Genomic DNA, 23,044 nt, shown 5'->3' with positions numbered 1-23,044 from the left:
AGTGTTGCTTCCTGCTAATTGTTGGAGACAGAGAGCTCCGTCATGTATCTTAACCCTGTGTAGCAACAAAAGACGACAGGAGGAACTTGCCGTGTTCAGGGACGTTCCCGGGGCAGCACCTACCATCACCCCCCCACATTCTCCGTGGTCCTCAGGAGGGGGCACAGAGACCCACCCTACGGGGCTGCAGGCGGGCGGTGCTGGGCCACCAGCCCACGGGGGGACAGCTCTGTCTGCACAGCACCCGCCGCCCCTCGGTGGCACAGCCCGTGCCCCACAGCCTGCCCTGGCCGGGACCCCCACAGAGGATGGCGGGGGGCTGCGGGGCGCCGTGCCCCTGCTCCTGCCAGGCGGGGGGTGCCGTGGCTCGGGGGGACACCTGGTTCTGGGTGCGGGGAGGAGGCCCTGCCCTCGCTGGGTGACCCTGGCCATGCGAGGCCTCGTGCCGCCGCGCTGCCCAGCCCCTGCGCCGCCTGCCCCAGCACTTTAGTGAGAAAGGTTGCACAAACCTGGCGGTGTGAAGGATTTCCCTTCACAAATGACTAGCCCGACACACTCATGTATATTATGTGTATATGTATTTGTACGTATGTATATCTTTAAGGAGATTTTTGCTGGTGGAGTTGCCATACAGCAGTTATTTGCCTTGGACAATAGCCAGGGCAGTTTGTGCTGTGGGACACAAGCAGTAATTTTCTTGCTTACATTAGAGGAAAAAAGCAATTAACTCCACATTAGTTAGGCACTTTGTTGTCCAATTTACTTGAACATTTTAAACTGAGCTGGTAGGAGGGGGCTGCAGTGGCGGAGCACTGCGACCCTTCCGGAGGCTCTGGGGTCAGGGCATTTGGTCACAGAGGTGCAAAAAATGTGGTCTGAAAGCGCCGGGAGGGGACTCTGCGGGAAAACTTGTGCTGGGGGAGGTGTAGGCTGGATATTGGGAAAAATGTCTTCACCGACAGGGCTGCCCGGCACTGCGACAGGCTGCCCAGGGAAGTGGCGGTCACCATCCCTGGGGGTGTTTAAAGAACGCATAGACGTGGTGCTTGGGGACAAGGGTTAGTGGTGGGCTTGGCAGTGCTGGGTAACGGCTGGGCTTGATAAAGGTCCTTTCCAACCCAAAAGATTTTATGCCAAGAATGGAGTGTTACCGAAATCTTGGAACGAAGAACTTATCAACACCACTGTGATGTAGAAGGGCAGACACTTCCTTTATTAACAGCCGGGTGCATGAGTGAGTCCTCTCACGATCAACGCACACCAAGTTTCAAAATCATATACCTTATATAGAACTTATTAGAACTTACATAGAACCTTCTTATAGAATTTCTCTAGAACTTACTCATACATATTCATTAAGTATTCATGCATAATCATAGTATTTCCCCATGATAGTAAATAATCATTAACATACTCTCCTCCCATATCTGATTCTGCGCAGTAAAGGTTAGAAAGGTCCAGAAATGGGTCTGGGGTACCATCTGGGTAGGCGGCATATGAGTCGGTGGGCGCGATCGCCCCCTGTCGGAATTACCTTTTACTAAAGTTCACGGTTTCTTGGCAGGTAACTACGAGTTGTGCCAGTCGACTCTCCCCAGTTCCCATTAATTCTATATTCTGACATTTCAATACACTTTCTACGTACAGAAGACTAGTCAAATACCAAGAAATCTGTAAAATCCCAGATCTGTTACCTAAGTTTTAAACAATGATTCTAGCCCATTCTTCTGGCCTTGGTACAGGGCTGTACAAAGGATTTCATAGCAGCTTTTACTGTGCAACTACAAGTTTCATTAAAATATATTTGTTATTCCAAATGATTTTATAAAATCAAATAAAGTCAATGAATTCTAACTTATTAGCAGATCTGTAACAGGAGGAAGCGGGCGGCACTTCCCGCTCCGGGGCGGGTAAGAAAAGATCATAGCTTCCCATACCGGGAGTCGAACCCGGGCCGCCTGGGTGAAAACCAGGAATCCTAACCGCTAGACCATATGGGAGGCGCTGAAGGGATAGCTCCCCGGCCGCCTCACAGCTCTGCTAGCCCGCGAGCTCCCGCCGCCCCGGACGCTATGAGGCTCGGGCGGGCCCCGCCGAGAGCTCTCGCCCGTCCCCTGAGTGCCGCCGCCGGCCGCCGCGCCGCGCTCCCGCCACCGCAAACCCCCTCCTGCCAGTAACGGGCTGCCCGCATCAAAGATGGCAGCCAGAGCCTCGTCTTCGCCCCGCCCCTTTCTGCCTCCGCCCGCCCGCCGCGGCGCCGCGCGTCACGTGACGGGAGGGGGCGCGGGAGGGGTGGGGCGAGCGCTCACGTGACCGGCGGCCGCCGCCGAGCGCTGGGTCTCGTGAGCGCCGCTGGGGGGGGGCGGGGGGTCCCGGGTGCCGCGGCGGGAGCGGGCGAGACCCCGGCGGCGCGGCGGGCTCACGTGAGGCCGCGGCTTTGAGGCCTACCCCGGAGCGGGGGGCGCTCGGTGCCGCAGAGCTCCGCCGCCTCCGGAGCGCAGGCCGGCAGGCTCCCCCGCCGCCGCCCGCGGGCACCGCCGAGCCGGCCCGGGAGGCGCCTACCGCGGCTAGAAGGTAGCGGGGGGCGGCGGGGCCCGGCGGCGCGGGCCGGGCCGAGCCGGGGGTCGAGGCCACGGCGGGGCCCGGCGGGGTGGGGGCGGCCGCGGGGAGCGGGGCCGGGGGCGGCGGTGGCCGAGGGGAGCGGGGCCGGGGGCGGCGGTAGCCGGGGCTGGGCTGCGGGGCGCCCCGCGGGCAGGGCCCGGGGCCGGGACCGGTCGGTGTGCTGCCCGCTCGTGGGCCCGCTGCCCGGCCTGCTGGGCCTGCTGGGGAGCGCTGCTGGCCGGGGGCTCGCAGGGGGCTCCCGGGGGCTTCGGCTGAAGTTTGAGCCGCCTGAGGCAGCAGCTCCAAGCGCCTGGCACGGCGGAGGTCCGGGGGCGCCCTGCCCGGGTGGGAGCGCTTCCCCTTTCCCGCCGCGCTGCTGGGGTGGGATGCAGGCGCTAGAGCAAAGCCTGTACGTGGGGAAGGCAGAGCAGGCTAAGAATGTGGTCTTCTCTCTGCAGGTGGGTGATGCCAAGCACAGCCATGAAGAAAAAGGTAAGAACTGAAAGGAGAATCCCTTGCAGTTGGGTTTTCATTCCCCATCTGCATTTGCTAATGTCATTATGTGTGTGCATCCTTGCCTCAGCGTGTTCTTCAGCCGTCATGTGCCTCTGAAGGCTCAGTGTCAGCAGACACATCCTTCACTTAAAGTGCTAGAAACTAAAATTGGAGTTGAGTTTATTGGCTGCATGAGTGGCAGGGGAGGCTTGCCATGGAGCCGTCGTGGTAACCACTGCATCCGCGTTACTGGTACGTGTTGCAAAATCCTCGGCTCGCTGCGTGCCTCCTGTGGTATGAGGGAAGAGGGTACGTCCTGACCCGCTTCATCAGCCCAGGGGGAGACCCTTCCAGTGCATTACAGAAACTTGTCTGGGGAGCCTGTAATTCGCTGAGGGCTCTTGGGAGGCTCAGACTTCACACCTGGGGAAAGAGTAGAGCTTTTCCTGAGAACTCGGGGGGTGGAGGTGGGTGTATTCCAGCAGTAAGTATACTCACAGCTGTTAAAGCGGCTGTGTAGAGGCCACACGGCTGCCTTTCCATGGTGTGCTAGGATTGAGTTTCCTGCCCAGGCCTAAGTGCTGTTGTCTGACCCCTCTGAAAGGCCTCCATAGCCTAAAACTTGGGAATTGGGTTCGCCTGTAGGCTGGCTTGGGCTGTGCTGTTGAGCCGTATTGTGTTTCTGCGTGTGCTTTTTCTGCAGGTGCTATGAAATAAGAGATGTTGATGTTTGCTCCTTCTGCCCTGCCTGTAGCTCAGGGGCAGAAGACAGTGCAGGTTTCTGGGGGTTTTGCTCCGGAAAGGCGGGTAGGCAGCCTGCCTCTCTGAGGAAAAGCCCTTGTTACCAAATCATCGAGACATGTGGTCAGCTTCTCCTTGGAAAGGGTGCTCGCCAGCCTGTGAAACGTTGCAGTCACTCTCGGAAGGATAACTTATGCAAACGGGATGGTGCGATTCTGCCTCTCCTGTTTTGCCCTGAGATTTTGGCAGCTGTTGCCATGCAGTCGCAGAGCGAGGTTGGGAGGCGAGTGAGTGCCTTCCCTTCCCAGCTCGCGTTTGGCACTGGCGCAGCTGGGCAGGCAGACTTGGGCTGGTTGCGATCTCTATCCTTGATGATAGATTTTTAGAGCTGTTGCCAAAGGCTGAATATGACTTCGTAACTGGAACTTGTTTGACAGCTGTTTTTGTGAGCAAGTCTGAGTTGACTGTCACTGTTGGGGCTTTTCAATTTTATTTTTAGATCAGTGTAGAGTCTTGCCTTGTGGGACTGTCTTCCCTCTTCCTGCCCGCCCCCCCCAGTCACCCCCTAGGTTTTGACTACCAAAGGTGCTGCCTCTCCTTTGGCCTGGTGATCTGCAGACAGGACTCTGGAGTCAAGTGTCCCCCCTACACAAGAGCCTGGTGCACTTGAAACCGGGCTGTCCCATCTGCTTTTAACTTTTTGCTGGTTTTCTGATACCTGAAACGTAACTTGTATTTCACTTCTGTGGGGGAGCAGAAAACAAGTCACATAAGGGGAAGGAAAAGAGCGTGATTTAGGAGAGAAGTAATAGGTGGAGAATACCAGAGCTGAGTGGGCAAGGGATTGTTTCCAGCCTGGTCTTAAAGGCTTGAGGTAAAGCTCCTCTTCTGTCCTGGCAAAGTCTTTTGCTGTTGTCAAAACCATCAAGCCCTCACCTGTGGTGCCAGTGTGTTTGGAAAGCGAGCAGGTGTGAGGGGCTGGGGCTGGGGAGGCTGCGGCAGCTTTGGGAGCAGCTCCCACTCTTCCCCGGGTGCTGATAATGAGTCCTCTGCCAGCGTGTGTTGGGAAAAGGGGCTTTGGAGGACAGTGGCTGTGGGCTGGCTGTGCTTTCTGGGGGGTAGGCAGCCGGCTGAGGGAACGGGTGTGTGGTGCCTGGAAGGGCAGAGGTTCCTGAGGGGGGTGGGGTGGCCATAGTTTGAGAATGCAAACAAGAGGGAAGGGTTTCAGTCTGACCACAGTTTGGTGACCATGCATAGCAAGGAGGGAAGCATGTCTGTCTCCTGCTTTCCCGGGCATGGTACTCTTCTTTGCCTCAGTCTCGTGATGTATTCACATCTGAATTACATTTGTCCTTTATTTTGGTGGCTGTTTATTCGGCAGTAAGGTGTTAATCCCAAGGGAGCTGTGAAGGACTCTGTGCTCTGTGGCAACTAATCCTTTCCTTTTTTTTTTTTTTCTTCCTAGGTGCTGCTGATGGGTAAAAGTGGGTCTGGGAAGACCAGCATGAGGTCCATTATCTTTGCAAACTACATCGCCAGGGACACACGGCGCCTGGGTGCCACAAGTAAGTCTTCTCTTGTTCGAACCACAAGTTCTCAAGGCTCAAATCGCCTTCATTAAAAGGGTGAGGCTGTTACCTCCAGCAATCCCTGCCTCTCCTCTGCTCTGGGGTAGATGGGTGTCTGCTGATCCTCCCAGGTGCCGCACCTCACAGGGAGCTTCACTCCTGAGCGCAGCTGAGGGCATGTAGGAGGCTGAACTGAAAGGGAAGGCAGCACTGGGTTCAGTTTTGCTGCTTTACTGTTGAACTGACATCCTTAATTTTTATTTTGGTCAGGAAGCGGCCTTTGCTGCAGCTACACCTCTTATTGGAGGGCTTTTCAGAGTCTTCTCGTGGTGGCCCTTGTTGGTGAGGCTTTCCTGTTGTTAGCCAGCTGATCGCCAGCGCAGCTGGAGGCGCAGCGATCTTGCTCTGCACCTGTAGTTTTGGCAGGGTGATGCACTAGGCTCAGTTGGTGTCGTGTACCTTTTTGATTTTTTCCCTCTCCAAAGCCATGGATCTGAAAAAGCAATAAGTGATTCCTCTGAAACCGGGCTGTCAATTGTCAGGTTCTAATGTTCCTCGCTGGGAAGCACCTGTGAGGACTTAATGCCGTTTTTGGTGTACGTTTCCTCTTTGCCATAAACTTGGCCTGTTCATAAAGTTTACATTCTTTGTGTTACTGATTTATTCTTTTAAGGCTTGCTGAAGGCCTTGCAGACTGCACTGGAACTAATATCGTTCTTAAAATATCACAGAGATGAGAGAACATGTTAAAGGGGAACCTCCCACTACGCTTCTCAGGAGAATAGTGTCCTGGGTAGAGAGTAGGAAGGCTTGAGTTATTCTGGGAACTGTCTGTTTCCGTGGCGCCTTCATCTACACATTTGCATACAAGGGTGTTCTTTAGATGGGATTTTACAAACTGTGGGCTGCGTTGCAAAGAATGGCATTTTTGGCTGCCCGAAGAGGTAGCTCTGGTCTGGGAGTGTGGTGCAGTTGGTAAACTCCTGTTGTCTCTTTCCAGTTGATGTGGAGCACTCCCATGTTAGATTTCTAGGAAACCTGGTATTAAACCTCTGGGACTGTGGAGGGTAGGTACTGTTTATTCTTTTGCTTTTGAAACCGTTGGGGGCTGGCTCTGGGGAATAAGGCTGGGATGTAGCAAAACAGAGGTCCTCCTGCCCCAGAGGGATGAGGATGCTGGTGTTGTGTATGAAGGGAATAGAACAGGCTTCATGCGTGCACTGTAAAACTTGTGAGACAGCTCTGGAAAGAATGGATTCGCATCTTAGGCTTGTGGGTGGAAGGGGTTGGCACAGTTACACTGTCTCTTGAGTTATCCCTGCATAAAAGGTGCGGTGCATAGGTCTGCCCTTCCCTCACTGCCTGCTTTCTTCTGCTGGCAAAAAGCCTGAGTCCTTCACTTGGACTTTCTCCTCAGGTGGTGGGAGGTGGTGCTGGTTTTGGAGTTGTTCATCACCAGCTTGATCCAAAGGGGGTGCATGCTGGGAAGCGGTGCTGAAGGCTGACACTGATCCTCTGGCTCCTGGAAGCAGCTTTTTGAAGGATGCTCTCCCGCTGGCAGAGCCTCAGCAGAGCTGTCCAACTTGAATCTTCCATCAGCTCTCAAGTTCTCATGCATTGCTTGAGCCACCTTCAGGAAAACTTAAAGGAGATTTAAATCCTGCCATCTGCACCGATGGTTTTGGTTATGTTTTAGCTTCTGCTGCTGTGGCTTTTCTATTTGCAACTCTCTGAAAGCCAGCCTGGGCCCAGAAGCAGTGTAGCTCTGTTTGCAGCCGGCTGTGACGTGAGGGAAGCTGTGGCTTCTTGTGAGACTGGTGAGCAGATGCTCTTCAGCAGCATCCAGCTCTGCTTGCTTGGAAATGCTTTAGGGAGCCGTGTGTCACGGGGAATATAGCCACCCTGGGGCTTTTGCCTGGACTCCCGTGAGGGGGGGTCTCTAGCTCCAAATGTGAACCTTGCCTGTCTAGCAGGAGGTATTTTACACGTAGCACCTTTCCTGACAATGCTAATCGGGACCTGGTTGCTCTAACAGGGATCTCCTTGCTTTGTCACTCTGCTCCTTCTCAGACAGGACACCTTCATGGAGAACTACTTCACCAGTCAGCGGGACAACATCTTCCGCAACGTAGAAGTCCTCATCTATGTCTTTGATGTAGAGAGCCGTGAACTGGAGAAGGACATGCACTACTACCAGTCATGCTTGGAGGCAATTCTTCAGAACTCTCCTGACGCAAAGATCTTTTGTCTAGTGCACAAGATGGACTTGGTGCAGGAGGATCAGCGGGATTTGGTGAGAACCTGATAGTTGCCATAGAAATGCTTTCAAACAGAACATCTTTTGGCTGTGCTGATGCATTGCGATTTCACACTTCAAATACAGCCCCATCAGCACTGCTCCTAGAAGGGTTTCTCAGATGTTAGGAATTGTCAGAGCCCTCTAAGCTTTTTCTGCCTTTTCTAAACTGTATGTCATCGCTATCTCTTGCATATAATCTATTTGAGAACAGAACTAACTATTTTCAGTGACACCTACTCTAAGCCTTTTCTTTTATAGCGCTGATTCTAGCACTTTCACCAGACGTTGGCTCCAGAAGGGAGGTAGAACTGAAAGAAAACCAGTGACCTTAATCTTGCTGCTCACCATGTGGCTGGCTTTGCAGATGGTGGCGGTGGCAGTTGAAACTTTCCCCGTTAACTAGGAGGTGGTTTGTCAGTGGATTCTGTTCTGTCAGTTGGGCCTGCCTGCCCAGAGATCACCTCATAAGCACTCCTCTGCCCCAGAAGGCATCCTGCAGAGCCTGGAGATCAGCCTTTAAGAGATGTCTGGAGTTCTTCTGTTCTTTTTGGAGCTCTTGAAAGGTGGCAGGGAGGTTAAAGATGCTGAGTTCCTACCACCTTGGACTGAAAAGCAACTAACTCCTGATACCGAAAGGAAAATGAGCTTTATGGGTTAGACAAGCACATCCCTGGCTGCTTGGCCACTCCCTGGCTTGCAGCATGTTTGGAGACCCCTTTAGGCTGTCTGCTTTTGTCTGAAGTAAGAAGTCTTATTAATTTCTTCTGATTCCTGGTGAGTACGTGCCTGGGCAGCTGCGGAGGAGGCTGTGCGAGGTCCTGTGGCTGAAACCACACCCTGACCTCCCGGCACAGGCAGACTTCTTCCACGTAGCAGGCTGGCTTCAGATCACGCGTGCTGTCTCAGAATGGTGATCCTCCTCTGCTGGTTCTGGTTCTACCCTCCAGCTCAGTGCAGAAATAGCTCAAGCTGGTTTCGTAGGGTTGACTCAAGGAGCTTTTCCTTACTTCCATCTGCCTTCCCTCCAGGCTGAAGCATGACTCTTAAAATCTGCTTGATGCTGTCCTGTCCTGATTTGTTTTGGGACTAGTGGACACAAATTCTGGTTTTACACGGTGGGGCAGACTCTAGTGAGGCCCTGAAGTGAGGGGTGGACAGAAGAGGGGCCTTATTTCAGATATGCTTTCGACATGTATCATTGCACACCCATCGAGAGCTGTTTTGATTCTGCTACTCAGAAGAACATGCAAATACTGGGCCAAATCTCTGTCTCGGTAAAATCTTACTGAAGCCTTAGGTATCCCAGGACCCAGATGGTAAGTGCTGGCCTGTGCAGCGTTTCCTGGGGATGGGTTAATGTTCTCCTGTGTTCCTAAAAACAGCTGAGGTGAAGGTGGTCGTTGTGTCTCCCTCTGTAGAGGCATGGTGCTGGCTGTCCTGTTGCATTTCTAGCAGTTCTGTCAGAGCCTGGCACAAGGCTGTCTGGTCTCTGCTGTTTCCCCTGCTCCCCTTTTTTTGTAACCATAACTTCTAAGGGCAGAGGATGGTGTGAGAAGAGAAGACAAGACTGTACAAGTACATGCCTCAGAGCTCCACATATTGATGAACCTCGAGTGCTTTCTTCCTGTCCTGTCCTCAGCGATGGAGCTTCTTGCCTGTGACCAGGGAGTTGTCAAAATGTAGGTCCTCGGAGACACTCATGTGTGTCCACTTCCATTCCCACTCCACAATGCCCATAGTTATTTCAGCTTTGAGTCCCAGTCAGATCTATTGCAAGACAGCTGTGGTCTGCAAGTCCCTGCTGCTCCAGTGAAAGGGGTTTCTGCTGGCCTGTCCTGGCCGGCATGCTCTGCTGCTGTCTTTTCTGCGGTGCTGTAGGGACTTGAGATTTGTTTGAAATGCTTGCTGTAAATGCAGCACAGCAACTGCACCAAAGGCAGAAATACTTACACTTAGCTGCTAATCATTTTTTTCCCCCCCAGATTTTTAAAGAGCGTGAGGAAGACTTGAAGCGCCTTTCCCGTCCCTTGGAATGTGTGTGTTTTAGAACTTCCATCTGGGATGAAACGCTTTACAAGGTTTGTACAGCTTCCTCTCCGTATTTGGCTTCCCCCGTCCCATCTGAACGTAAGAGCATGAGGAGGGAGAGTGGTTAGTTGTTACTCGTTTGTTAGTGACTGGCCCTTTTGGTTCTGCAGCAGCTACTTCTGGAGGTTAGCTGCTGTAAATGGCGTCAGAGCATCTGGATTTTAATTAGGGAAAGTAAAACCTCTCCCCGTGTTGGAGTCATGGTGTCAGTACGCTAATACTGCTTGAATACTGTGCCTGGGTGCTTTAGAAAGAGCTACTGCATGGGTTTTTTTAGTCATATTTACCCAGCAAGGAATTGTTTCCTGTGTTTCTCTGTAGCACTGTTGCAACATGATCATTTACCCTTCTGGGAATTTGCTTTTCTTTTGGGAGATGATGGGGTTTCTCTGCTATCTGTCAGTCTTGACTGCAGTGTCAGAGGTCTTCCAGGTGTGGGAGCGGTGAGTGCTATCAGGGCTACGCTGATAGCAAATGATTGGTATAATTGCCAGCGAATGCTAATAAGCAGCGGTGGTAGTGTAGTGGCCGGGTTGCTTGTCGGAAGGTGAGGACCATTTGGCCTTTCTTCTGACTTCAGTGGGACTTTGGATGGCAGATTTCACCATCCTGGCAAATCCATCCAATGCTGTTGCAAATTCCTCTGCCTTCAGTGTGTGCTGTGTTTGGCTGAGGCTGACATGGTACCATACGCCAGACATCGCTCTTCACACAGCACATACCCACCTGCCTCTAGAAATCAGCCTTCCAAAGCATGCCCTGTCTTCCTGCAGGTGTCCCTGATGGTCATCTGTTACGCTGGTGACTTTGTTTGAGTGGCTGATGCACCTGGGCTGTTCTAGACAGCCCTGCCAGAGCTCTTCAGAGCTTGTACCCATGGCTTAGGCTTTTGACTTTGCATTTGGCCAGTGGGGTGGCAGAAGTGTTTAGGGTCTATCAGTTACTTGGTGAATAGGGGAGACAAGTATCCACCCCGACGCCTGGGGGGAAGCGCGTGGGCAGGCACTGACACAAACCTGGGGCGGTAGGTAGGCAGCGAGGTGAAGCTGAGCTTAGAGGACCTGAGTCTGAACAAGGACAGATGCCCATTACAGCATCCCCAACCCCTTCTGGGCCTGGGCCCGATTCATTGGGTCGGAGTAGAGCATTCTGTTTGGGTCAGTGGTGAGCTGCCAGGTATCCATCTTCATGTCGACCTTACTCAAGATTAAAAAAAAAAACCCTCTGAAAACCTGAGCGGGTTTATCCAGAAGCAGCAGCTTAAAATTAGGATGGTTTAAGTCTTTTTAGTAGTATTGTAGGTTCTCTGGGAGTGATGTGGAGAAGAACTTGCCCTAGTGAAGAGTTTGCTCAGGTCTGGGGTGCCCCTTGTAGTCTCTGCTGTAGTGGAGATACCTGGACGTGGAGGTGGGAGAAGCTTCTCAGTCTCACCTAGGCTAGCGGCACCCAGAACTGCAAATAATCAGTTTTTGAGCACGCTGCTTAACGAGGATGAGGCAGAGAAGTGCTAACGCAGCCTTTATGTTGTGTCTTTCTTTACTGACAGGCCTGGTCCAGTATAGTCTATCAGCTGATCCCCAACGTCCAGCAGCTGGAAATGAACCTGAGGAACTTTGCTCAGATCATCGAGGCAGATGAAGTGCTTCTGTTTGAGAGAGCCACTTTCCTGGTGAATACAGCAGTTCTGCCCCTCGGGTTCCTCTGCCCAGCCTAGGACGGAGTTCCCTGGGTGGAAAGTGCTGTTGTGGCAGTAGCCCAAAGAGAGGTGCCAGATGGCGGAACGCATTGATCCAGGCCTTGTGATACTGAGCGGAGTTGACGTGACTCCGTGGATCACGGGGACCTTCCCAAAATTTCCACTTCTAGCAGTTGAGCTGAGGGCTTGATCAGTATTTCCCTCTTCCAAGCTATGAGAGGGTTTCATATCCCCATTCTGTTGTCAGCTGTGGGACTTTTCTGAGAATTCCTTTCTACCCTGGGCAAGAACCTTCTTTAGCTTGAAATAAGTCTTTTCAGTTCCTCCTGGCCTAGCATTTTATCTGGGCCTGATTTCTTTTTTCTTCTGTTTTTTTGTTGGTTTTTTTTTTTTTGTCTGATGCTCTACAAACCCAGAGTATGGATAGAGGATCACAAGCGGTTGGTTTGTGATGGCTTTCGAAGTTACCGGCTGCACGGTAGCTGTGCTCCGATCTGTTGTCTCTGCAGGATAAAATGTTTTGGTTAAACCCACCGTTGCTGCTTGTCCATTTGTACTCTTGGTTTCTGGATTGGTCTCTTCAGACTTTGCGCCATAACTCTTGAAGGAATTTTGGGTTTGATATGGTTTTTTGAGTGTTTTCCTTGATGGCTAGATGTCTGACTTGGAAATGATGGAGGGAATGTGGAAAAGGAGCTGTTAGCTTTTCTCATTTCTTAAACTATCGGAAGTAAACACACGCCTTTTCTGGCAAGTTCTGCTTTTTGACCTTTTGTAGATAATAAATGGTTCCACCGTGGTGGTATGTAATTTTGTTATAAGTACTTTTTTTTTTTTTTTTACTGAAAAAGAGTAATCTTTGCTACAAAAATTCTATGCTTATTTTTTAGTGTAATGGTAACTTCTCTTTAAAAAGACTCTTTTCTTCTCACTTTTTTTTCATGTATTTAAACTTCCCCCAGGACTTCTTTCTCCTGAAGTGAAATCTTGCTCTGAGATTGTATTCAAATCACAGTAAGAGAAAAACCGATCTGGAAAGTTAAGGAACAAACTTGCATACAATGAAGGCTTTGGTACGAATGCAGTCCTTGAATCTGGCTAAACCTGTACTTGTATGAATAATCAGGCAGGTTTAAAAAGTCGAAAGTACATGATCGTTTTAAGGTGCTTGAGGTGAGGCGGGGGGAGGAAACCAACCAGAAAGCTTAGTTCTTACACATCTGTTAAATGTGATTGTGTAGGTAGAAAAGTAAGATTTAACATCCTTGGACCAGGGCGTCTGACACTTCCAGTAGCAGTCCGTGTAATGGTTCTTAAGAGCTTGAAGCACACAGCGTAAGTTTTTAAAAATATTCCTTTTTGGTTTGCTGTGGGAACGAAGATGATGTAACTGTTTGGTTGTGTGCCGTTCCCCTGATGCAGTAAAGGCAGTTCTCGGCCCGTTAGCTGATTTGGCTGAGGAGAGGAGGTCTATAGGCTACCAGCCTTGTGAAAACGGTCAGGGAGAGAGAGCTGTGGGTCACGCTGCCAGGATTTCAAAAAACCTTTTGATCCTCTGAATATTGGCAGCCAGGCACTGAGGTCTGTGCTGCTGATGGATCGCTACGTGGGAGGAAGAGGAGGGGACCCCATCTGAATGCAGGCAGCTTAGCGCTTCTTGGTCTGACTCAGTGAACTGACGGGGAGAGAACTCCCTAGGAACCGGCTGCCTTTGTTCTGCTTGTCTTGGGGAGGAACAGTGCGCCGGGCTTTGAGAGCGGTGCTTGTGCAGCCCACCTGTTGCAGAACGGGAAACTGCCCTGGTTCGGTCCTTGAGAACCTGCGGCACGATAGACTTAGGAAGGAAAAGCTATTCCAGCCTTTGTCAAGTGTGTGTTTCCCCTACCTGCAGTGATGGTCTTGCATTTTTTTCCTCTCTGTGCACTTCCTTTTTTGAAATCAAGATTTAAATTGCTGCTATGTTGGGAGTATTCACACCTCAGATGGACAATAGCATCTCTTGCATATCTTAACATACTTGCATCTGCCCTTGTGGAAGGCTCTCTGGTAATTGTATTACTGAGTCTTGCTTTATCATGAAAGCACCACAAGTATTGTTGCAAATAGTTTCCAAGTTCAGTCGGCAAAACGCAAAAGGAATCTGTCCTTGCTACCCGTTCCCCATAGCTGCTGTCGAGGCTGAGAAACCTGTGCTGAAACAAATAACCAGCTTGCACTGTCCTTCTGCCTTCCAGGTCATTTCTCACTATCAATGCAAAGAACAGCGGGATGTCCACAGATTTGAGAAAATCAGCAACATTATTAAACAATTCAAGCTGAGTTGCAGGTGAGATGATTTAATCATTAGGTGGGGAAGATACCTCAGCAGGCACTTCGGCTTCATCCAGAAGCACAAAGGCTCCCCAAATTCCTGCTAGTTCTCTGACTCCTCAGCAAGCAGAGATGCTGTACTCTAAATTGCACCACGCTTAAACACAACTGAATTAATAGTTATCTTTTGTAACTTCCTCCTTTGCTGATGGTGGAAGGAGGCTTGTTTTGAAACAACCGTTTTCTCCTGGGCAAGGTAGGAGAGCTTCAGGATGAAACTGATAAATTAGTGAGAGTCAACAGTGCTGCTGTCAGGCGGAGAGCTTTGATTCAGACCCTGTACTGCGGTGCTGGTTTGGGAGCAAGAGGCTTGCAGGCGCTGTTTATCGGTATTTCGAATGGAAAAGCGGAAAGCTTGATTGGGAGCAGCTCAGCTTTTGAACAGCCTCCAGGTTCCGCAGTCTGTTGGTAATATCTGCAAGTGTTTGGAGCCTGGGTAGGATGGAGAGCTGGTGGGGTGGTGTATGGACCTGTCTCCAGATGTTTCAGTTTTATACTTATTTCTGCTGGTTATCCACAGTGTTCACCTGCCTTTCTAAATGGCTGAGCTGTGGCATCCGTGGGGGAAGTGATGTTGACTGCTTGGGTATAGCAGACTCCACAGGGTTGTCTCTTGAATTGCCTTCACCATTCAGTGCACAAATCATTTTATATTTTAGCCTAAAGCTAAAGACTTTTTTTCTTTAAAAAAAAAAAAAAAAAACAACAAACAAACAAAAAAACCCACAACCAACCAAACTTGTAGTTGTACCTGGTGTTGCTTGCCAAGTGAGGACTCAAACACTTCTTTGTTACCGTCAGCTCAAATAATGGGATGTTGGCTGGGTAGGCACAAAAGCTGTTAGAGCAATGTTCCAGTAACCTTGGTTTTTTTCCTTGGTTTTTTTATATTTTTTTTTTTTTCTCTCCTCTTAGTAAGCTGGCAGCTTCTTTCCAGAGTATGGAGGTCAGGAACTCTAACTTTGCTGCTTTCATTGACATCTTTACATCAAATACATATGTGATGGTGGTCATGTCAGACCCTTCAATACGTAAGTTGACGCCAAGATAAGCTGCTGGCCTGCTTTTGTTTGCAGGGACAAAAAGCCAAATGAGTCTAGTTTAAACGATTTTTCTTTTGGAAAATGACAGACACCAGGGAAGGCAATGGAACTGATTGTAATTAAATAGAGAGAGGGATCTACTGTCCTGCGGGTTTGCCCTGTCTGAGCAGAGGGTGGGGGAAGGTGGTTAGAAAGTGCCTGGCTTTGCGGTGGGCCAGAGCCGTGTGCCTTTGGCAGCCGAGCTGTTCACTGCTGTCGGGTGGAGGATCGTGGCAGCGGTGGGGAACCACTGAAACAGATGTGACCTGACTTCGTGGGTCATGTCTAACAACCTATTTTGGGCTGTTCTGAGCTGGCAGCCCCAGTAATTTTTCGGAGAGGAAGCAGAAGACGGATCACATTTGGGTTTCTGCTCTTGCTGCCTGAACTGTTTTGGTGGGCGAGGACTCTAATTATAGCAGCATCTATTTATCTTAAAGAAGAAACTGCAGCTGGCAGTGCCAGCCCTTACAGGCGCAGTGTGACCATTTAACTGTTTACACAGCTCCACTTGAAACCACTTCTGTTAGGATTTGAGGTGCTCAAGATGCTGGCCAGGACAGCCTTGGGGCTTGCGGTGCGGATGCTTCCGTCCTCCTCAGAGGTTTTACTGAATTAGGGAAAACCCGTGTAAGCCCTGAGCTGGCAGCCGCTGCGATATGGTGCCTGAGGTGCAGTGAACGGGCAGCGCGGTGGCTGGGGCAGCCGGCCCTGGGAGCGAGCTGCTCGAGCGCGGTGTGCTCCCACTCCCTGGGTGTTGCGCCAGGATCAGCCAGTGGCCCCGACCTTCCAGCACTCGGTTCTGCGCAGCCAGGGAGCCGCAGGGTGGCAATAAGCATGCTGACAGGACATCGCTTTTAGGCGGCACTGAACTTCTGAGGACTCGGTTACTCCCATCCCTTTTAACTTTTTTTTTTCTTTTATCTCCCCTGTTCCTTTCCCATCCCAGCTTCTGCAGCTACGCTGATCAACATCCGCAATGCCAGAAAACACTTTGAGAAGCTGGAGAGAGTGGATGGACCAAAGCACAGCCTGCTTATGCGCTGAACGTTGGCCAAGGCACGTGGCCTTTGGGGGGAGAAAAAATGAATTGGAACTACTTATTTTTAGGAGAATCTAACAATGTCGATGTCTTTGTTGGGCTTTGAAATGAGTGTGCTGCTTTATTTTTTCTCCTTTTAACGTTGGACACTAGTCACTCCGAGGATGGCTGGATACACTGCGGACCTTCAAAAGAGACTTCCCTGGCGTACGTGGGGTTGGGAAGAAGTAAGGACAGGTGATGTGCACGTGGCCTCATACTCCTGGTTGTCATAGTGGCACATGGCAGAGCCATTTTTTGGATGTTTTTGCTCCCGGGTGATCATACAAGTCACAGGAATGGAATATTTACTGTTTTATTGGTTGGTTGCTAGAATACGTTTATAAATTTCTCCTTGTCTTCAGTCATGAAAATAAATTTTTTGCTACCAGGGATTTCAGACCCTAGAGGTTTGGAAAGTGGGGGTTTCTCTCTTCTAAAACCTAGGGCAGCTTTGGCAAGCAGGCATGTAATAGCTGCGTTTCTCCTTTCGCGTTATTTGGGGGAGTGTTGCTGGAGGCCATCCCAGAGCTTCATTTAAGAGGATTCCCCGACAGGTGGAGGTAAAATTCGCTCAGCGGATGAAGCAGCCAGGCTGGCCTTGGCCTTTTTACACTTGCCAAAGCAATGGAAAGGCCACGGTAAATAACAGGGGGCCAAGGGTCTGAACTGACCAAGCAGCGATACAGTCCTGGTGTGCCTGGTCTTGGTCCTGGTGAGCCAGGGGGGGCCGGTGCGGGCACGGGGCAGCCCTGGAGCGCGGTGGTGGTGTGTGGTGTGTGCATGAGCTGTATTAGCTATGTTTGCGACGAGCCACTTGGGCAGCGTTTGGCACCGATGTTAACTTGACATTACTGTCTATTTTTTAATGAATTTTTTGTGTGCATTTCCATTAAACGTAGGAACAACAAAAGCACTGTGAGTTAGGGCGATCTCTGGCGTGCTGGGTGGGAGCTGATTCTTGTCAGCATCCCTTTCTTTTTTTTTTCTTTTTCCTGCTGCATCGAATTACTATATAAAAAAGGGTGTGGTGACTGAGCCTGGCTCTCCACTTTGTATTCTCAAAATCATGCCTCCCCCTGTATCTGTGCCCACACACGCGCTGCGGGGCAGTGACAGGGTGTTACGTAGAGCGGGCGGCTGAAGGGCGCTTCTGGGCTGGGGAGCTGAGGGGGGGCTCCGCGCAGAACCTCCCATCGATTCTCGGTCGTTACGGCCTTGCAGCGCCCGCTCGGCAGTGCCCTGTCGGCCTGGGTGTGATTTCAGTGAGAATCAAGACAGCGTCCCTGTAGGAGAGGAACTTAACTGAGATTCCAGTTAATTCCGGTGCCTGAGCTGCTGGAGAGCTTGGGAACGGGCTGGGGGCGCGGCAGCGGGGGTCCGTTTGTCTTTGGTGCTTGCAGGCATGGAATTCTATGCAGGTCCTGGAGCGGGAGCAGCAAACCTCGCCTGCAGTCGCCTTTGCCTGACGCCGGGGTGGAGCAGGCTGCGTGACCAGCTGCTGTGCCAGGCCACTGCCGCGTGGCTTGGGCACAGTCAGTCCCTGCCTTTCCTTCGGTCACTGGAGGAGCCTCACGGCGTTCTGCACCCAAACCCGGCCTGCGGAGCGAGAGGATGAGTCGCTGCCGATGGCGAATGTTGCCTCCAAGGGATGGCTGGGATGGGCTCTGCTTGCAGGAGAGGCAGTCGTGGCTCCAGGAGCGCAGAAGATGGCTTACGGCCCGGGTTCCAGCGCAGGGCAAAGCACTGGCTGCTGCGGGCAGGCGTTCACGGCAGGCAGCGGTTCCCAGAGCCGGGAAAGGACAGCGGGAAGCGCTGCCCTATTCCCATGGTTACAAGGAGTTGCCACTGGGTTTCCTCAAGGGGTAAACATTAGTGTGTGGAAGTGATAAGGTGAAGGGGGGAAGCGTGGGCCGGGGGAGCAGATAACAGCGCTATGAAGGCGCTGTGTGACAGCTGAGGGCGAGCCCACGCCAGCGTGCAGGCGCCTTGGCCTGCTGCGGCCTCCCCGTGGCCAGCAACGCGGTGGTGGCTGCAGTTCTGCCGTTCACTCTCGCTGCTGCGATCTGTTTTCCTACAGCACACAGTGTTTTGGGGGCTCTCTTGAAATCCACGTTTCCCTTCTGCTCTCTGGCAGAGATGGTGCTAGTGCTGCTCTGCGCGTGCTGGTGAGCAACACCCGCAGCGTGGACACAGACACGCAGGTGGGTTGATCTGAGGACGCTGTCCTGCCTCTTTGGGCAGCCCCTGTTGTATTTTGTCTGCCTCTCCCACCACCAAACCCCAGGGCTTTTTTCAGACCGCAGGGTCGGTCGCTGCCAGCAGAGGCTGGTGCTGGGCAGGGCCCTCCAGCAAGCAGACACGCTCCCTGGGCATCGCCCAGCCACAAGGTTTGGTGCATCGGGCTCCAGCACCCTCACCCAAACTTCTGGAAGAGTCTTCCCCCTTACTCTGGCAGCTCTTGGCTATATAAAACAAAGGTCGGTGCCTGCTCCAGACATTGTTCTTACAAACGGGCTGGTGCACGGGTCTGGCCCCAGAAAGCCAAACTGCACAGTCTTGATGAAGCTGCAGAGCTCCATCCTCGAGGACTCAACTGTGAAACCAGTAGAACCTTCCCGCCGCCTGGCATTAAGGTGCTGAGTAACCTCCCCTGCTTGGCCCTGTTCCTGTGCACAGGCTGCCCTTCTTCTGGGAGCTGCTGTGCGCCCTGGGGGCAGGTCCCCAGCCCGGGGAGGTGGGCTGGTCTGGGGGTGCCGCTGTGCGCTCGGTCGGTGGTCGGCACAGAGCTACGTTGGCCAGGCCCCCATCTCCCTCAGCCCGGCGGGGGGAGGCGGCTCAGGGACTGGCCTAACTGGGACTCGAGTATCCCCGGGGTGGGCGTTCCTATCCAAGGGCTCTACTCCATTGTGTGATCATCCTCATGATTTTGAAATTATTAGTAAAAATATGTGTATCGGAGCTTGCCATGGCACAACTTGAACTGTCGCTGTTTGTTCTGTCACCATCCATCTCCGGCGCTTCCCTGTCCCCGCGGCAAGTGCTTGGGGGCAGCAGCCGAGCTACCCAGTTCCCTCTGCCTCTCCCTGTGCCTGCTGGATGCTCCAGCATCTCCACGCGCATTTCCCTCGTACTAGGGAGCCCCAGACGACACAAGGTCCTGCTGTGGTCTCCAAAAAGCTGGAGAGCGCGGAACGGTCCCCTCTTCTATAACCATGGGGACTTCCTAGCGCCCATCACAACCCTCTGAGTCCGACAGTTCAATATTCCACCTCAGCATCCACCTTTCCGTGCATTGCTCCTGAAGGCTGAGTCGGTGTTTGCGGTTGCTCAAGTGTTTGGTGCATCGAGGACAAAGTGGCCTGGGGTCGGCTGGGCTGGAGGGGCCGAGACCCCCACGAGGGACATGGTTTATCGAGCAAGCAGCGGGCGCTGGCGCTGTGCCGGAGGGGCTCCGCTCCTGGGGGTACACCATCCCCCTGCCCGGTGACGACGGTTTGCACAAACGGCTCGGTGTGCTCGGTGCTGGCGGGCAGGTGCCGTGTGTGTGGTCAAGGGGCTGGCAGTTAACGGTGGCGGCGGAGGCGCGGCGCTGCGCTGGTCTTGTTCAACACATTTTTATTTGCCTCGGGGCGGTGGGCCAGCAGCCGCATGCCCCCGTTTTGGGGGTCCTTGCATTTATACACACACACACCCACCCTGCTCCAAGGGTGGGCAAGGACAGCGCGTGCCACTTGTGTCATCGGGCAGCTGTTCCGCTCCGGAGATGTCAGGGTGCTGGTGGCCCTTGGCACCGGCAGCGTGTCCATCATCCATCGTCACGTCCGTGATCTATCGCCCGTTCGGGCTCGTTCTGCTGCTCCCCCTCAGCCAGCCCCCTGCCCTGCTGCGGGTGGGCTGCGTCCCTCAGCCCCAGCCCCATGGCTGGACCCACCACCCTCGGGGCTTTACCGGGCGGCGGGTGGGAGCACGGGTGGGCCCTTCCCGGGGGGCTGCCCCCCCCTTTCCCCCCCCCAGCCCCCTCGCCCCAGCAGGGCCCTTCCTGGGGGTCTGTCCCCCCCTTTCCCACTCCTCTGCCCCAGCAGGGCTGAGCGCTTTTGCTCTTCTCGAGGCAAATAAATGACTTTTTGGCTCCGCCACTCTCCGTGGGTACAGCACAACCCCAAGTTCTTTTGCTGCTTTCGGGGGGGGGGAGGGGGCTGCGGGGGGAGGGGTAGCTCGGGGAGTCCATGGGGAATCCTCAGCCCTTCTCCCCTCCAGCACCAGCCTACGGACAGAGTGGTGGCACCGGTGCTGTGGGACCCCCCGGCACTGGTGCTCAGAGTCCCAGCTCCCCCAGCCCTGTGTTTTGGGGTTTCGGGGGGGGGGGGAGCGGAAGTGACCCCTTTTTCCTCCCCCTTTTTTGGGGTGGTGACTCAGCATGTTGGGGCTTGCAGCGTGTCCTTCAGCCTGGGGATGTCAGGGTAGGGGTCCCTCTGGGCTCCATACCCAAAAAGCTCTTTCAGTCCCCAAAAGTGTCACAGCTCTGGGGTACGGCCAAGGGGGGGGCCCATGGAGGCGAGGGGGGGTCCTCAGCTCAGCCAGGTGCCCCCCTCCCGTCTTTCCTGGGGGGGGAGAATTGCGGGATGTCACCAGGGGTCCCTGCCCTTGCCCCCCCGGGTGACACAGGGCAGCTTCTCCCCAGGCCGGGTCCCCGCTGGGGTGGCCCCGTCCAGCCCCTTGAGTCACACTGACACGAGCGGGGAGCGGTGGCTGCCCCCAGCGTGTCCTACAGGGGGGCTGCGACCGCTGCCCCCTGCGCGGGTGGGCGGGTTGACTGGGGGGATCACAGCAGGGCAGGGGTGGGACCCACGGGGCACCCCTAGGCTGGGATCCCTGGGCATGGAGGAGGGGGTGGCCCAGTTGAGGGTCTGGGGGCTCTGGTGTGACCTCTTGCAGGCTGGGGGGGGGGGGGGGAGCAGCCCCCATGGGAGGTCTGGCCCTGCCACGTGTTCCCACGGGAGTGACACCCACCCCCACCCCCCCCCCGAAATCCCCACCTGGCAGCTGGGGCTGGGGGCTCCCCAAGACACCCAAGAAGGAGCCAGGGCTGGGGAACCCCCAGACCCCCCTCACGCCTGCCATCCCCCTGAGCCCCTCGGAGAGACGCTACCGGGGGTCCTGACTCCCCCGGGACCCAGCCTGCCCCCCCAAGCCAGCCCAGTGCCCCCCTAGCTGGGGTGGGGGGGCTCCAGGCAGCCCAGACGTTTTGAGGAGGGGGGGGGGAGCTGTATGTGGGTGTCCGGGCTGTGTGGGCATGACTGCAGGCAGGGTGGCAGGCAGCCCCGCCCCTTCCCCCCCCGTGGGAATCTCCCCCTGGGGCACCCATGGGTGCTCAGCCCCGGGTCTGGGGGTGCTCCATGCCCCTGTGGGGGGGTGGGGGGTGCAGGGGGGATGCTCCTGCGTGGGGGCGGATGCACGGCCCCAGCTGGGGAGGGTGTCTCTGCCCCTCCCAACCATCGCTGACATGAGTTGGCCCGGCCTCAGCCCCTCCAGCAACGTGCCGCCCCCGCCCCGATTTGAGGGGGTGGGGGTGTGTCAGGTGGGGGAGCCCCCCTCCCCAAAGCCTGTATCTGTTTCCATGGCAACGGCGGATGCGCGGGGAGCCGCCCATTGGCTGCTGGTGATGTCACCGCAGGGCGGGGCACCCCTTAATTATTTAATTTTTTTTGGGGTGGGGGGTGGGGTGGGGTAGGTGTGCCCCCACCCAAAACTGGGTGGGGGAGGGGAGCTCCGCCCCGCGCGGCCCCGCCCCTCCCCGCCCGTGGGGCCCCACCCGCCCCACCCGGCACCGCCCCGGGGCAGCGGCGTCGGCGGCGGGGATGCACTCGGAGGCGCGGGGGGAACGTGAGTGTCGGGCCCGGCCGGGGGGAACCGGGCTGGGGAGCGCGGCCGGTGCCACCCCCGGGGCTTCTTAAAGGGGCAGCGCCCGCGGGTGGCAGCGGACCTGCGGGGGGGGGCATTTGGGTACAGCGGGGCCTGGCGGGGGGTTGGGGGGGGGGGAAGGGAAGGGCGGGGGGGGGGGGGGGGGGCGGGAACCGCCCCTCCCGCCCTTCCCCCCCCCCCCCCCCCCCCCCCCCCGCCGGGCTCCGCGTGGCCCCCCCACACCGTGGCCGCTTCCGGGGAGGGCGCCCCCCGCGCGCTTCGGAGGTCACGGCGGGGGGGGTGGGGGGGGGGGGGTGTGTGCGACCGAGGGGCGACGTCGCGGCGCGCCCCGCCCCGCCCTTCCCTCCCTCCCCCCCCTCCCACGCCCTTTGCTCTTAAAGGGCCAGCGCCTCCCCGTTCGGGCGGCCCCCCCTGCCCTGCCCTGCTCGCGTGGGGCTGAGGGCAGCGGTGGGGCCGGCAGGGCCCCCCCCGCGCTGGGGGGTGGGGGCCCCGGAGCAGATGGCGTTGGCGGGACTCGGTGCCCTTCCCTCCCCCCGCACCCCACCCCCGCTGCCCGCCCCTGCCTGCGCCGCTGCCCGCGCTATAAAAAGACGGTTTCGAGGTGACCCGGCCGTGTCCCCGCTGCCCCAGCGCCGCCCGCACCGGGGTGCAGCTGCCGCCCCCTGCCTGCACCCAGGACCCTGCCTGTACTCTGCCTGCCCCCAGGCCCCCCTGCCTGCCCCCTGCCCACCCCCAGGCCGGGCAGGCGGGAACAGAGCCGTTCGCATGTTGCCCCCTGCTCTGCCCCAGTGGGTGTGTATGGGGCATGTGGGGTGTGTACGGGGGGGCGGGACACGTGTATGGGGACGCACACACGACCTTGGCTTTGGGGATCCACCCCGCACCCCCAAACTGTGGGGTGTGGGGGTGCTCCTCGAGGACCCCCCCGGGCTGCCCCATGCCCCTGGGGGACCCTGCCAGGGGGCAGGGCTTTATATGATATATATATTTTCTTGGGGGGGTGTCCCCAAAAATCCATTCACCCGGAGGCCCCCCCAGCCGTGGGAAGAGGGGCGGAGCCGCCCCCCGGGGGACGCCCCGCTGGGTCCCTGCCCCCCC

General features: G+C 55.2%; 1 protein-coding gene and 1 non-coding gene across 3 annotated transcripts; one reads left to right on the top strand and one right to left on the bottom strand.

Moving 5' to 3' along the window:
* Positions 1-1,928: 1,928 nt before the first annotated feature.
* Positions 1,929-2,000, bottom strand: TRNAE-UUC (transfer RNA glutamic acid (anticodon UUC)). The gene has a single exon. It is a non-coding gene; the product is annotated as a tRNA-Glu (tRNA).
* Positions 2,001-2,315: 315 nt separating this feature from the next.
* Positions 2,316-16,416, top strand: LOC101911571 (ras-related GTP-binding protein A). Of its 2 annotated transcripts, XM_055818155.1 has the most exons (10): positions 2,320-2,572; positions 3,059-3,093; positions 5,303-5,402; positions 6,406-6,472; positions 7,476-7,698; positions 9,687-9,782; positions 11,339-11,461; positions 13,723-13,814; positions 14,774-14,889; positions 15,890-16,416. In XM_055818155.1, exons 2-10 carry the CDS (start codon positions 3,067-3,069, stop codon positions 15,985-15,987), a joined length of 942 nt encoding a protein of 313 aa, XP_055674130.1. In that variant the 5' UTR covers positions 2,320-2,572; positions 3,059-3,066; the 3' UTR covers positions 15,988-16,416. The 2 variants fall into 2 exon arrangements, with proteins under 2 accessions (XP_055674131.1, XP_055674130.1); XM_055818156.1 differs by lacking the exon at positions 11,339-11,461 and having other exon boundaries at positions 2,316-2,572.
* Positions 16,417-23,044: the final 6,628 nt, after the last annotated feature.

This window comes from Falco peregrinus, chromosome 13 (assembly GCF_023634155.1).
Source record: "Falco peregrinus isolate bFalPer1 chromosome 13, bFalPer1.pri, whole genome shotgun sequence".
Lineage (NCBI taxonomy): Eukaryota > Metazoa > Chordata > Aves > Falconiformes > Falconidae > Falco > Falco peregrinus.
Note: the sequence above shows the minus strand (reverse complement) of the source record. Positions and strands in the feature narration are given on the sequence as shown.